Source organism: Gossypium hirsutum, chromosome A01, assembly GCF_007990345.1.
Source record: "Gossypium hirsutum isolate 1008001.06 chromosome A01, Gossypium_hirsutum_v2.1, whole genome shotgun sequence".
Lineage (NCBI taxonomy): Eukaryota > Viridiplantae > Streptophyta > Magnoliopsida > Malvales > Malvaceae > Gossypium > Gossypium hirsutum.
This window is the reverse complement of record NC_053424.1, coordinates 7,646,706-7,661,720: the sequence shown is the minus strand read 5'-3', so window position 1 is coordinate 7,661,720 and position 15,015 is coordinate 7,646,706. Positions and strand designations below refer to the sequence as shown.

General features: G+C 32.9%; 2 protein-coding genes across 4 annotated transcripts; one reads left to right on the top strand and one right to left on the bottom strand.

Moving 5' to 3' along the window:
* The first annotated feature begins 5,038 nt into the window (after positions 1-5,038).
* Positions 5,039-8,128, top strand: LOC121203487 (eukaryotic translation initiation factor 3 subunit I). Of its 3 annotated transcripts, XM_041075381.1 has the most exons (7): positions 5,039-5,842; positions 5,930-6,035; positions 6,138-6,189; positions 6,457-6,576; positions 6,709-6,798; positions 7,275-7,336; positions 7,607-7,746. In XM_041075381.1, exons 1-7 carry the CDS (start codon positions 5,659-5,661, stop codon positions 7,692-7,694), a joined length of 702 nt encoding a protein of 233 aa, XP_040931315.1. In that variant the 5' UTR covers positions 5,039-5,658; the 3' UTR covers positions 7,695-7,746. The 3 variants fall into 3 exon arrangements, 2 of the variants coding, with proteins under 2 accessions (XP_040931315.1, XP_040931318.1); XM_041075384.1 differs by having other exon boundaries at positions 5,044-5,842; positions 7,269-7,746; XR_005899977.1 differs by lacking the exon at positions 5,039-5,842 and adding an exon at positions 7,842-8,128 and having other exon boundaries at positions 5,932-6,189; positions 7,275-7,746.
* Positions 8,129-9,172: 1,044 nt separating this feature from the next.
* LOC107916679 (3-hydroxybutyryl-CoA dehydrogenase) lies at positions 9,173-12,289 on the bottom strand. The gene is made up of 4 exons (XM_016846013.2): positions 11,894-12,289; positions 10,047-10,268; positions 9,797-9,909; positions 9,173-9,647 (listed from the first exon to the last, which is right to left on the bottom strand). Exons 1-4 carry the CDS (start codon positions 12,077-12,079, stop codon positions 9,278-9,280), a joined length of 891 nt encoding a protein of 296 aa, XP_016701502.1. The 5' UTR covers positions 12,080-12,289; the 3' UTR covers positions 9,173-9,277.
* Positions 12,290-15,015: the final 2,726 nt, after the last annotated feature.

Below are 15,015 nucleotides of genomic sequence, written 5' to 3'. Positions count from 1 at the left end.
GGAATGGTTATAAAATAATTGGTTAGTGGACTTAAATGAAAGTGTTATATAGTAGTAAATAATCACTTGAAAACAATGATATGTTCATGAAATTATATTAATAGTATTGTTACTATTAAATAAATTTAAAAAATTGTAAGATTTAAATTCATGTGTATTTACTAAGCTTTCACGAGCTTAATGAGTTGTTTTAAATGTGTAGGTAAAGATCGCGAGAAGATAATTTTTGAAGCAGCCAACCTCATCCTCATCTCATCATCAATCAAGGATTTGAAGAGTATGAAACTTAAATTTTGGAAATAAAGTGGCATGTACATAAGAAATTTGGTTGTAAGTAACTTAGTGGTTCTAAAACTATGGTCTTGCATGTCTCTTTTAACATTTTGTATTTTAGGATATACTTACTAGTTATATGAAGTTTTTGAATGTTAGTTTAATATATTTTGAGTACTAAAATTGTTTAGAAATGATATGGAATGACTTATGATAGTTTAAACTTCTTTTTAAATGTTCTTAGACATGTTCCAAGTAGCCTGACCTCTGTGTCGCAACATTGAACATGAAGTAGGCTAATCTATTTTCAATGTCGCAACATCAAGTGTTGCGACATCAAAGTCTAGTTTTACGATTTTGAGCATATTGTTCTTAGTGTCACAGCACTCACTTCCTAGTGTCATGACATCCGTCAATGTCATGACACTCATGTTCTAGTGTTGTGACATTAACATTATTTATCCCATTTTGACTCCAATAATCCCTAAATAGGTCTCGTTTGAAACCAAACTTCAAAGAAATCTTAGAATTGACTTAAATAACTTCAAAGGAGTCTATTTATATTGAAACAAAGTCTTGAAATTGATGTCTGTGTTAAGCAACATTAGTGTTCAATTGTGACATCCTTTGCCCGTGATGTACCAGTTCATCCCATGTAAGGGATGTTACTAGTCCAAAATTTTAAATATCATTAGTTAGTCTAAATATCTTATTATAATTAAAATGTTCATGTAATTGTTTAGAATTGCCAACACTATTAAAATTCTCTATTAAATTGAAGTTATTATATTATCTTTTTTTTCTTACATGGTTATCAAATTAGTAATTTTTTTTTAATTTCAATATGTTACACCAACAAAATTAACAAATGAATTTTAATGATGTTAACAACTAGACCTAAATTTTTAAATTTAAAATGTAGAGAGGCTAAATTCCTAAAAAAATATTGATATTAAATTTAAAATGTATGAAAAGCATAGACTTGGAACATATTTTGATTTTCAAATTTTTTCTTTATAATTTAGTCAAAAAAATTAATTGACCCAATACAAAGTGTGGTGGAATCTATATTAGTTCGATAAAGAAAGTTAAGATTAAAATCATATTTTAAAAAATACAACTTTCAATAAGTGTTGAATTTAAGTGGTAAGACACATTGCATTTAGATTTGAACTTTGGAGATGACATTGTTGGGAATGTTAGCCACGAGACTCAAATATGGAAAGTAAAACTTACATGAAAAATAAGAAAAAAGGGAGACGACTTCCCTAAATTCAACTTTTCAATTGTCCATGGTTAGGTATCTGGTTTTAGTATATGGAGAAAGATCAACTCCCCTGTGCTTTGATAATTAAGGTTATCCACTTTGAATCCTAGATCACTGCCAAGCCACATAGCTTTTGCAAAAGAACAAAAGAGAAATAGAATGTCAATATCTTCTTCAATCTTTTTTGCATAATGAACAGATAGGATCGATGGAGTGAATTCGTTTGGTATTCTCCTTTCTACATGGTACATCGTTAGTACAGGACTTCCAGAGAGGAGTAATTTTATCAGGCACCTTCGAAGACTAAAGACTTTACCAAGTTGATCGACTACTAGTGATGATGTTATCAATGGGCATAATGACTTTTTTGGTCCTCCAACTTTATAAAAAAAATCATTTTAGCTTTTCATTTAATTTTTCATCTTTTTTAGTCTTTGAATTTGCATTTTTTGTCAAATCACCTCAAAATCACATATTGAATCCAAAGTATTTGCTTAGAGTTTTGTTAACATTTACTACAAGAATTTCTCTAAACAACCACATAAATTTAGGATGGCAGTTTGGACTTACACTCAACTCTGATTTGTCAAAATTTATAAGCTGACCCAAATACTTGCAATATTCTCCAAGAATATAGTTTATAGCAGCACATATTTCATGATTTGAACTAAAAAAATATAAAGTTGTCATATACAAATAAGAGATGAAAGATAGGAATGCTCTCCTTGCTAACTTTAATACCATGAATGGATTTGCACCCTTCAGCTTGAAGAAATGCTGCGAGAACATTGTGACATAAGATAAAGATATAAGGCGAGGTGGGAAGTGAGGTGAAAGACTCAAATCGAAGAAAAGGTGGATGGAGTCATCCTTGGCCCCTAACTGATTCTGAGGAACCAAGCATCTAGATGAGAGTCGTAACACATGCCTAAAGACCGACTTGAAAGGCCAATTGCAGGATCTCAAAATGGACGTCATTGTCACGATACCAAACATTGGAAAGCTTCATGGCCCTTGTAAGGGCTCTTTTGCACTATCATCTCTCTGGATAGCTGGATGATTTGTTGACTTCATTGAAAACTCTTGATCTTATTACAACCCAGATTATTATTTATCTTTCTATTGCAATAGTTGTTCAAATTAGCAAAATTTCTTTAAAAAAACTTCTAAAAAGAAAGCTTGAACAAATCATAATCTTTATTTAAAAATGACTGGAAATGAATTCTTGCACAAAAGAATTCAACTTAATCTTTAATTGTTGTGTCTACTTCTTGTTACCAGCCCATTAAGACGAGCCAATCTTGGCCAATGGGGTTGGTATCATTAATAAAACCTCCATACAACATAAGTCAATTCTTCAGTCATTAGTAGCAAAGATAAACTCCTAGAGAAGTTTATATTAGTCCATTAGTCCCATGTTATTTATCCCCCTAATTGATCAAGACTACAAACTGATATATTGATGAAGTTTTCATTGAGGTCCTAATTTTGCCGATGAAATGATGGCTATAAATCGACAAAGCATTAACGTTAGGTCGTGTGGGTCAGACTGACAATCTTGTTACATAATCTTTTGTTCCCCTCTTCACATGCTTTTGTTTTTTCTTTTTCTTTTTCTTGTCATTTTTGGGTTACAATTCTTATTATGACCTATTATTGTTGTTGTTTTCTATGATTTTTTCTTTTTTTAAGTTTCTTGTAGGTTTTTCAATTGAAAAAAAAAACTGAACTTTAGGGGATTATTGACATTTACCAACAAGGAAATGTATGCTAATGAGTTCAGCCATTGCTCAAAACTGTCTTAAAAACATACACTACTCCACCTTAGAAGTAAAGGAATTGAGCTCCAACAATTCAAGAGAAAGAGATTAAAAACCTAATGAATGTTTGAATTCTTCAATGCCGCAGGCTAGAAATTCCTTAGTAAATGAAATCGATCCTACGTTACGGAAAATACCAATCAAAATCCCACATTATGACGCTAAAACGTTAAAGGTAGAACATGAAAACTGAAACTTGGAGATTAATGTAAGCCCCCAATGAATTTTATCATCAAATTCCTCAGTAAATATAGGTATACAAGCAGATCTGGCTGTTCTTTCAAGTACATCTCATAAAATCAGAACAAACCAGAACCGTCGATATCTATATCATCAAGCAACATTTGCAGAACATAAATGACATCAAAATACAAAGACAAAACATAATAGAAATGTCAAGTTTATTATCAGTACAAGCAAATAATACTACAATAACCAAGGCAAGGCAGCATTTTTCATTCAAACAAAAGTTACATACAATTTACTTGAGCAGCAGTGAAGAATATAATGTAAGTAAATCATCATTTTCACTCAGCCTTCGCTTCCTTCTCTTTTTCAGCCTTCACTTCCTTTTTTGTCTCAGCCTTGTCATCCTTCATCTTTGGTTTCCCTTTCTTAGGCTTCATGAAGCAGAAACAAGAACAGCAAGGACACTGAAACAAGAACTTCATGCCTGTCTTTCTGTTCTTCTTCTTGGTTCCAAAATATGTCCTAAAAGTCCTTTTAATTATAGAGAAAGAAAAAAGTTGGGAGCTTTTTCTATCTGGGTTTTCTGTCTAATAATGTAGTTTATATTTTTTTTCCAAGATTTTATCGGATTCCAATTCAATCACTTTCAATAAAGAAGCTGCCTAATAATGACAACTTTAGGATTAGGGAAGGATGGTGGCCCCCTGGTGTGTATGGGGGACTATTAGCCATGATCAAAGGATGAAGTTCATAGTTCCCCTGATAAGAGTTAGGGGTTTCCTCCATGTGGGTCACCTCGGCCGTCATCTATTAGAGAAAAAGGGAGGGTCTACTTTGAATTTCCTTGCCTTACACTAAAGGTTCCTAAGCTGGCAAGCACTATATGGGACACATGCATTTGCATTATTATCAGGAGCTTGAAGTTTAAATACACAATCATCCATAACAATATTAAGATCTTAATCTTGATTCATAACCAAGTGTACCATAAAGGTTTGAGATTTTGTTAATTTTTGCAGACAAAATGTAGTTTATTCTATTGCGAGACTGATGTTTCTCAAGAATTCTAATCCAATTTTTGCTTTGTTTTTTTCTATTAATTACTATTGATTCAATTGGCATCTGACAGCTGTATGACATTTACTTTACGATAAAAGGTAGCCACTATGTCAATCAACTGAACAACTTGTTGTTGGCTGCAAATTAAGCCCACTTGAAGAAAGTACTGTACGACATGCAGTAATTTCAATGAGGTAAGCTACCAATTAATGCTTTCCCCAAACAGAGCACCAAGCACTAAAGTGATATAATCTTTTACATGCACTCCTACATGAGTTTTGGATACGGGTATATATTTAAGTTTTTTTTTATGTATTTAGAGAATTTTTTAAAGATCATAGCCACATCTACAATGTAGTTCACAAGGGGATTTTAACAGTTTCATCAGGGAAATTTTATTACAATTTTTTACCTGAAAATTTCCTGCATGTTTCTGTAGCATTCCTTATTTGATAGACGCGTGGTATATCCTTTACTGCACCACTATACCACCCCTGATTCCTAATTTTCTAAAGCATAAGTTTCCCAATTGAAGAGTCCCCATCTTATTCCCCCAATCATACTTTACTTTAAGACAGGGAATCAATGGAAACAGTCAAGAAAAAAGAAAGAATGTACATATATTTCCATACCACTTCATTCCTGGACAAGTTCTCGATATGACTTACAAGCCTTATTTAGGCACTGCTTTTGGTATTCATTATCCATGAAACAAGATATATTTAGAGCATGTTTAGTTGGGTGTAATGGATTAGCCATTGCACCCCTAATCTGTGGCCCCACTGATTATCTTGTTTGGTTGGCTGTATTGCCCTAATACGGGCCTATTACACTGCGGACGGATTCCCCATTTTCCCTTATGCAGCGCTGATTTGCAAATCCCTTCCAAAAGAAAGGATTACCTAATCGGTACTCTTTTACCCTCCCAAGCCTCTCCCAAGCAGTCATCACTGAAATCCATCTCCACCCACCCTCTCCCTCACAGCATCGACAGAAGCGGCAAGTTCTTCTTTTCTTTAAATTTTGGCGAGAAAAGAAGAAAAGAAGAAGATGAGGCCAATTTTGATGAAAGGTCATGAAAGGCCATTGACGTTTCTCAAGTACAACAGAGATGGAGATCTTTTGTTTTCATGCGCTAAGGACCATACCCCTACCGTTTGGTTCGCCGACAATGGCGAGCGTATCGGCACTTATCGTGGCCATAATGGCGCCGTTTGGTCTTGCGACGTCTCAAGTAAGTTCTTTTTGTTCTTTATTTATTTTATTTTATAGTTTTAAACTTGAAGTTCCAATTTTTAGTCCCCTCCCTCAAAACTTGTAGGGGATTCGATGAGGCTTATTACGGGAAGTGCCGATCAAACTGTGAAGCTGTGGAATGTTCAGACGGGAGCTCAATTATGTACTTTCAATTTCGGTTCTCCTGCGAGGTCGGTGGATTTCTCTGTAGGGGATAAACTAGCTGTAATAGTCAGATATGGATTATTCTCTGTAAGGTAAAATAAACAGAGCTGTTTGGGACCCCTCAATAGGACTATCGTTAGTGCTGGAGAAGATGCCGTAATTCGTATATGGGATTCTGAGGTAAATTGTTGTCAGATATGAATAGTTCTTTTTGTGAGCACGGAAGCTATTTTTGTTCTATAATGTTGCACAATTGATCGGTTTGTCTTCAACATTGAAAATATTCTGATGTAATAATTTGTTTTCACTTCTTGATATTCTTCAAACTAGATCTTTTCTTATTTTTTAATTATCTTTCTTCAATATCCTCTGTCATGTTCCTTTATTAATCTGTACATTGGAAATGATCTTATCTTTCGGGTTGGATTTGTTGATGTTGTCTTCTAGACTGGAAAACTACTTAGGGAGGCTGACAAGGAATCGGGTCACAAAAAGACAATAACATCACTTACAAAATCTGCAGACTGTTCACACTTCCTTACTGGTTCCTTAGATAAATCTGCCAAGGTGATGCATCTTATTAACCTCACAAGTTTTTTGAGCATTTGTGGCTATTTTCTGAAATAACCCCAGATTCTTTATTCTTTGGCTAAAATTTCCTCTGCATGATTCTTCTTACATTTTTCTGTAAATGTTTAGCTATGGGACACAAGAACGTTGACTCTTATCAAGACCTATGTTACGGAACGTCCAGTCAATGCTGTTGCTATGTCTCCACTTCTCGACCATGTAAGTAAGAACAAATATGAGCAGCATAACTTGTATGCAATTCCCTTTGCCCCTAACTGCATCTTTCCTTAGTTGGCTGCATTAAAAATCTGACATAGCCTTTTTCTAGTTCTTGAAGTTTGTAACTCGTTTCTTAGTATTGTAATAACTTCTGGACTTGAAACATTTAAACTTCTAGCACTAAGGCTTAAAGGTGTCTAATATTGTAATGCCTAGTAAATTTACACCTAGAAAATTTGAAGCCTTATATTACTGTTATTCGTTGTCTGCAATATATTTCCACGGTGACCTAAAAAAGAAGTGCAATATTCAAAGTGCAATTGTCTTTCTCATTTTAAATTCAAATATAATAGCCATACCATTTTATCACTTTAAACCCTATCCTTTTAGCTTTTCCGCTGCAACATGATCAGTGAAATTCTTGATTAATTTGTATGATACTATCTGAAATTGATTGATTATCTTGCTAGATGTAGAGGGTCAGCCCGAGAGCATTGTGCAAGATATTGAGAACATGGTTCGCTCTTACATTGAGAAGGTAAAATGCATTTGATCTTTATTGTGTGCTCCTTCTAGTAAAATTTACTTAAATAAGATTTACAACGATGTTACTGCCAATAATATTTTAGGATAACGCGTATTTTATATGTGACTTTCTTCGAAAATCCTAGGAAAAGTGTATTGTAGATTGTTGCTGCAAATTGCCACTTCCTCTGTTTCCAATAACTTTGCAGTATACATTTTTTATGGTTTGTGCAAGAATGACAGCTGAACATTGTTGCTGCAAATCCTAACAATGTATGAGCAGGAAGTACAGTTTTGTCTTACGTATATATGGTCTGCGCTACTTTGCGCCACTCGATTCCAAAGTCCATTGTTTATTGTCAAGTCCGTGAAGCTAAAAGAAGCCTGCTTGACTTTTTCTACACGGAATTGGGTAAACTGGAGGTGAGAAATGTCCTCTCTTAACCAACTTACCGTCTATTACTTATTTTGGTGAAACAGATGATCAGTGAATGATTTCTGGGAAATTTCTTTTGTAGCAAAAACAATTATCGGCATTACTGAATGAGGATCCAGCAATCATGGAATGCCGATCCGCTCTTGCGAAGAGACTGAAATTATATAGGAGTGCACAAGCTGAAATCGATACGGTCGCTTGGTCGAAGTAAGAGTGGGTAAATTTAGATTTATAGGGCATGGTATTGGGATCTGTTTTGTTGTATTTTGGTTAAAGCAATATATTTTTTACCATATTTTAGAATGCAAACATCATTTGTTGTGTATTCTGAGTTTCTTTAAAGCTGTATAATATGCAAGTGTTTTGCCACTTTATCGCTTATGTGATTTTTCATTCATTAATTTAAGCATCCGAATACATTTTGGAAATAACTTGAGTCTGACCCAAATACCTCTCGATTTTTTCTTTTTTCTTTTTGCAATTTATTAATTTAAGCATTTTTGAGATAAATTTTAAAATTACTAGATAAATCCTCTTCCCATACTTCGGAAATTAGTCATATTTTGACTAAGATATTTATATTGGAATATAATGATTTGATTAAATTATATATTTTTATTAAATTATATTTAAAAATAATTAATTTAAATTATATTTTATAGTATTATATATTATGATTTTAGTAAATTCTAAGAATATTTAATATTAAAGAATTTTATTAAATTATATATTTTTACTAAATTATATTTTTAATAATAATTATTTTAAATTATATTTTATAGTATTATATATTATGATTTTAGTAAATTCATTTAAGAATATTTAATATTAAGAATTTTATTAAATTATATATTTTTGTTAAATTATATTTAATAATAATTATTTTAAATTATATTTTATAGTATTATATATTATGATTTTAGTAAATTCATTTAAGAATATTTAATTATTAAGAATTTTATTAAATTATATATTTCTATTAAATTATATTTAATAATAATTATTTTAAATTATATTTTATAGTATTATATATTATAATTTTATTAAATTCATATAAGAATATTTAATATTAAGAATTTTATTAAATTATATATTTTTATTAAATTATATTTAATAATAATTATGTTAAATTATCTTTTAAATTATTTATTGTTAATAATAATTTACCAAAACAAATTTCTGCTAATTATTAAGAATTTTATTAAATTATATATTTTAATTAAAATATATTTAATAAAAATTATGTTTAAATATGATTAAACTATTTATTATTGATAATAATAATCTTATTAAAATTTAAATAACAATAACAATAATTATTTACCAAAACAAATTTATGCTAAGGGTATTCTAGTCATTTTAGTTTTTTCCATTATGCTATTACACCTCTATTCCATTCAACCAAACACAAGATTACTATTACGCCTCTATTCCATTACATTCAACCAAACAGTTGATTTGCTATTACACCTCTAATCCAATACACCGCTAATCCAATACAGCGAACCAAACGCACCCTTAGAGTCGGGGAGATGCCTTTATAGGTTCAGACCCCTTACGGTAGTCATATACCCCAACACCACATTTTCTCCCAACACGACCGGCATCGACATACTGCACAAGACGAGGGCAAGGGGCATATTTACTGTCACCTAGACCAGCATGTAGAACTTTCATTATCGATAAACACACATTGAGTCCAATGAAATCAGCAAGCTCCAAGGGACCCATTGGATGATTTGTTCCTAACTTCATCCCTGTATCAATATCTTCCTTGGTGGCCACCCCAGTATATAGTGTGAAAAATGCTTCATTTATCATTGGCATAAGGATTCGATTCACAATAAAGCCTGAATAGTCCTGGGAGCATATTATTGTCTTATGAAACCTGCGAATTCAAGGTCCAGTTAAAATGGCAGTCAAATAATTGGAACAGAGGAGACAATGCTAGCTAGCTAACACATGGATAAGCCAATAGAGCTAGTTAAAAGAAGTTTTAATGGTTTTTTTTGCACGCGTTCCTTAATCAGACATTACCTCTCCGCCAACGCCTTTGTCGCATGAAATGTTTCATCCGATGTGTCTGCACCTCGAACAATCTCAACCAACTTCATTATTGGAGGAGGATTCATGAAATGCATTCCAATGACCTGCAAAAAAAAATCACAGGTTTGCTTCAATCTCAACAAAATATGATGTGATTTTGCAGGTGATCGTCAATTATTTCAAAATATCCCAAACATGGCTCCATGCCTCCATGTCAAAACAAAGATGCACTGAATATAACCTGGCATGGTCTGCTAGTTGCGGATGCTAATCGAGTAATGGAGATGGAACTTGTATTAGATGCTAAAATGGCTGAACTCTTTGTGATCTTATCGAGTTCGATGAACAACTTTTTCTTCACATCTTCTGATTCTACAATTGCTTCAACAATGAAATCTGCAGATCGGAGCTCGTCTATATTTGAAGTATATTTCAGACGCCCCAAAGCTTCAGTACAAGCAGCCTGCCAAGTGAAACAATGAGCTAATGAAAACTAAGGTGTTCTTGATTTTAAGCCTTATCTATGCAATACCTTTTGACATAAAATATGTAATAGAACCTTAAATTTTCACTATTTTAGTCAAGAACCTTCAGTGCTATTGTTCATCTAAGATAATACCCCCCGATTTGTGTTTCTTCATATATATATATATATAACATGTAAACTAAAAGGAAAAAACCATGTTGTTTCAACTCATCATTTTTCTTGAAGTACTCATATCCTACACTGGAATTTGAACACATTTTCATACATAGGTATGGGAATATGACCTACTGTTCATCTAAGATAATACCCCCAGTTTGTTTCCCTTCAAATATATAATGGTGATTTTTATGGCAAAGTTCCAACTTTAACACCATGTTGCCAAATAAAGTACCAATACCAGACCGAAAGCATTTGTTAGCCAGACCTTATGCAACCATTTCATTTAAACCTCTAACAACTTCAATTAATACCAGTCACAAAGGCAGCCTCTTCCTCTCCAAATTTACACTGAAATAAACCATGTTATACCCCATTTAGCGCCCAGATGGCCAAGTCTCCAAGCGGTACGAACGAATCCTCTAATGGGACCCCTCATGAGAACCCCTGCTTGTAACTTGCTTGACAAGTGGACTCAATTACCGCCACATCAAGTCTCATCTACCACATCCCATCTGAAATGACACAAGCCACATCATAGCAACACTCTACTTACTCTACTTAAGCCTATGACACCAGACTACTTGCCCCTGACCCGTCAATAGAAACTTGACACATGGCATCGAGACAGGAGATGGCAAGTATATAAGGCTCCTCCCAACCATCCTCAAACCTGATCCTCGCCTTCCCTACTACTCTCCTACACCGACCACCTTATCCGGCAGCTCACTGCCTCGTCCTAAACAGGGTGAGTCACTCATCTTCACAGTGGCAAATATTAGGACTAAGTTTTGGAGGGCCTAAGTAAAATTTTCATAAATTTTAGGAGTTTAATAAGATTACTTCATAAAAACTGAGATCTAATTAAAATATTTAAATATTTTGTGAGATTAATGAGAACTTCAAAAACAAAATTAAAAGGCATAAAGAAAATTTCCAGGAATTTTGAAAAAATAGAGGGGCCAAGGCCCCTTGTCCTCCATTAAGGTCCGCCTCTGCATCTTCACCAACTACACATTCTCATATCAACAAACCAAAATCAGAAAAATAATAACCATATCATCAAAAAGTTCAACCACTCAAACCTTCCATCAACTACTAGACCTACAAACTTCTCAAAATTCCCAGAAAATCTTCACTCTTTAGCTCCAATCCAAAGTCCGAACATAAGCTCAATCCAAGATCAACGCTTTTTATCTATTTTGCCAACTTTTCAAACTGTTTTAACTCAAACCCAATCTAAGTTTCAATCAGATTAAAAGACTGAAACAAAATTTTAGCACAACAATTTATTCATTTAACTTTTTGATCATCTTTTTTTTTCTTTTTCTTTGTGAAGTTATATAACACAAAGCTAAAGGAAACTAGTTCAGCTGCTCATCAACATATGTAAACATATATATAACTTCAAACCCCATATAAGAAAGATGAAAGATCGAGTTTACCTGTGAGATTTGGCCTTTGGAAACAAAACGTTGAAGGGAAGAAGAGATGGATTTGTTGGCTCTGCAAAGTGCGGTAGGGTCTGTATCGAGTAGCCAAACATGGAGACCATGCATGGCACCCAGCTGAGCTATGCCTGAACCCATTTGCCGACTGCCAACCACTCCCAAACTCTTTGCCTCAGCCATTTTTCGTCGGTAGAGGAACTACCAGAATCTCCTTCAGGGACCCATTTGGAGAGACGTACTAAAAATAACTTGTCCTTATCGTCCTTAGCTCTCTAACTTCAACAGCTAAACTTATCTTTCGACTACCCCAAAAGAAAAAAAATTTCTCTGAGGGTCTAATTTTGCTCTCAATCTCTGAACTCTTCACATATTTTCAATTTAATATCTCTATTTTTAATCTCCTGAAATTAATTCATCTACTATTTTAACTTATCAAATTTGATTATATAGCATTTTAAAAATAGAAAATTGATCATGTGTTACCAAAATAAGACCAAAATACTAAAATTGGAATTGTAAGAATTATGAATCACCAATTGTAAGATTTCTTATTATTGTTATAGAAAAGCAAAGTAAATTTCAATATTTTTTTTCTTTACTTGTGACTTTAAATTCGTCGTGTGAATAATTTTTAAGGAAAAAATATTATATAATCTAATTTAACTGAAGTCCTTTAATGTATTCTCAATTAGGCTTCAATTATTTAATTAAAAGCGTAGGAAAAGTAGATTCTTAAAATTAAAAATAAAAAGACTAAATTATAAATATGTAACAAGTACAATAACTAAGAGTTGAATTTGTTGTAGGCCAATTTTAACCCATTTACATCAAAACCCAATTTAGCCTTACCTAACCCACCAAAATTAAACCCAAAACCCAAAATCTTAACTACCCAAAGCCCAATTTAAATCAAAACCCCAATGGCCCAAACCCTAAGCCCAAATTAAAATAAAAAACCTAGCCCACAACTTAAACTTTTCTCAACTAAATCCTAGCCTTTGTCACCACCAACTCCACTAGCCCCACTTGCTCCACCACCAACTCCACTAGCCACACTTACTCCACTACCTACTCCACTAGCCACACTCCACCACCACTTTGTACCTACAAATGAAAACATAAACAATAAAAAATATTTTGTAAATAGCTATATAAGCCTTCTCATATTTTGTATTTAGGGGAGGAAGAAGTTTTGGGGGAGAAAGTTATTGTAAAGGATTTTTGAGAGGTTTTTTTAGAGTAATCAAGGAGAAGAGTTATTGTAAAGGCTAGTTTTTGGAGAGGCTAGTTTTTTTTTTTGGAGATTAATCAAATATCAAAGCAAAAGAGGTTTCTTGGTCTATTCTCGTTTTAAGTTCTTTGTTTGCTTATTGTTTTCCTTTCAGTTTTATTTTTTTCTTTTATACGAAAGTAAAAATAAAAGGAGGAAGCTTTCCCATTTTTATCGAAAAAGTTTTTTTTGAGGTCCGGCTGCCGTGTACGGTGGCACCGACGGTGGCCGGCGGCGGTGACCGGCCTTGTGGCCGGAAATCACCCACTCTCTCCCTCTTTTTTTTGTTATTATTATATTTTTTAATATTATATTATATATATTCTTTTAATATATTAGGTTTATTCTAAATTCTATATTACGTATATATATATTATTTTATTTTATGTATATATCTTTAATACTATATTATTTATATTTTTTTTCTACATGTTATCTTATGTATATATTTTAATTATATTATGTATGTATTTTTTACACTATATTATGTACATATTTTTTTATATCTATTTCATACATATGTATATATTATATATATCTTAACATTACTAGTTATATTTTCACTATTTTATGTATATACTTCAAACACTATATATAGTATATTTCTAACACTATTACTATTTATAAATATATATTTTACGTACATACTCTTAATATCTTTATTATGTATATATTCGTTGTTTTTATTTCACATTGGATACTATTATTACGTTTAATATATCGCATGCATTGTTATTGTTTTAATATTGTTGTCATATTTATTATTTGTTTCAATATATTTTCAACTCGTTTATTTTTGTCTCCCGCCTATTTTATATCATTCTGTTGTTCATTACTTTAAAGATTTTTATTCATGTTTTTACTAATTTCAATAAATAAGGCAATGTTTCGCATTGTGGAACATCGAAGAATTGTGCCCTAACTTACGGGGTTTCAGTTCTCTTGTTGGTTCTAAATAGCTAAATATCCTTTTGAGTTTTGAAATGCACGGATTTCCAATTTAAATTAAAAGACGACTTTGTGCTCGGGAATTCATGGTATTGTGTCCTAACTTACGGGATGTGATACTCCGATATCTCGAGATAAGGAAATCTTTAAACAAATCGATTTAAGCTAATTCAAGAATTTTAAAATCAGTATTAATAGAAAATATCGTATTTCAAGTCCCTTCTCGATTTTTAATTTTCGACATTAAGACACTAACTAATCAATTCGGTACCAATTTTTTGGGCGTGTCGAGAGTGCTAATCCTTCCTCGCACGTAACCGACTCCCGAACTCATTCTCTCAAGTTTCGTAGACCAAAGGCCCTGTTTTAGTAAACTAAAATTGATTTATTAAAACAAAGGTGATCCAATCACACCTGATAAAAGATTGGTGGCGACTCCCGTTTTAATTTTCACTTTCAAACAAAGTCGATCCCCGTTTTCAAAAGAATGGTTTCGACAGCTGAGCGACTCCACTGGGGAATTCGAGAGTCGAGCCTTAAATTGATTATTTTTTTATCTTTTTTCAAAAATCAAAAATCGATTTTAAATTTACTGCATTGCATGTTGTCTGTTATTTTCGCGACTCTCTTCATAATATGCTTGCTTTAAATGGTTTAATTCTTTGAGGTATCTTTACATATCGCATCGCATTATTGGTCGATTTCACCCTCTTAAGTGGAAGTGAAAAACTACTCCTTCGTGAGGTCTTCACCTCCGTATAGGATAGTGGATCACTTTCTGGATACATCCGTACCTGCGTCTTCGTGGGGTTTTCACCTCCGTATAGCCGTAGGGAAATGTATTCCCCTGAATCGAACTCGGTCTGTATGAACCTATAATGGGTGAGGATCGATGAAT

Excerpts from the sequence above, each read along its gene's own strand:
- LOC121203487 (XM_041075381.1), top strand. The coding sequence starts at position 5,659 with ATGAGGCCAATTTTGATGAAAGGTCATGAAAGGCCATTGACGTTTCTC. Across the intron at positions 5,843-5,929 it reads TTGGTCTTGCGACGTCTCAA|GGGATTCGATGAGGCTTATT; the intron begins GTAAGTTCTTTT and ends CAAAACTTGTAG. Across the intron at positions 6,799-7,274 it reads TGTCTCCACTTCTCGACCAT|AGGGTCAGCCCGAGAGCATT; the intron begins GTAAGTAAGAAC and ends TGCTAGATGTAG.
- LOC107916679 (XM_016846013.2), bottom strand. The coding sequence starts at position 12,079 with ATGGCTGAGGCAAAGAGTTTGGGAGTGGTTGGCAGTCGGCAAATGGGT. Across the intron at positions 9,910-10,046 it reads CAACTAGCAGACCATGCCAG|GTCATTGGAATGCATTTCAT; the intron begins GTTATATTCAGT and ends TTTTTTTTGCAG. Across the intron at positions 9,648-9,796 it reads ACAAAGGCGTTGGCGGAGAG|GTTTCATAAGACAATAATAT; the intron begins GTAATGTCTGAT and ends TTGAATTCGCAG.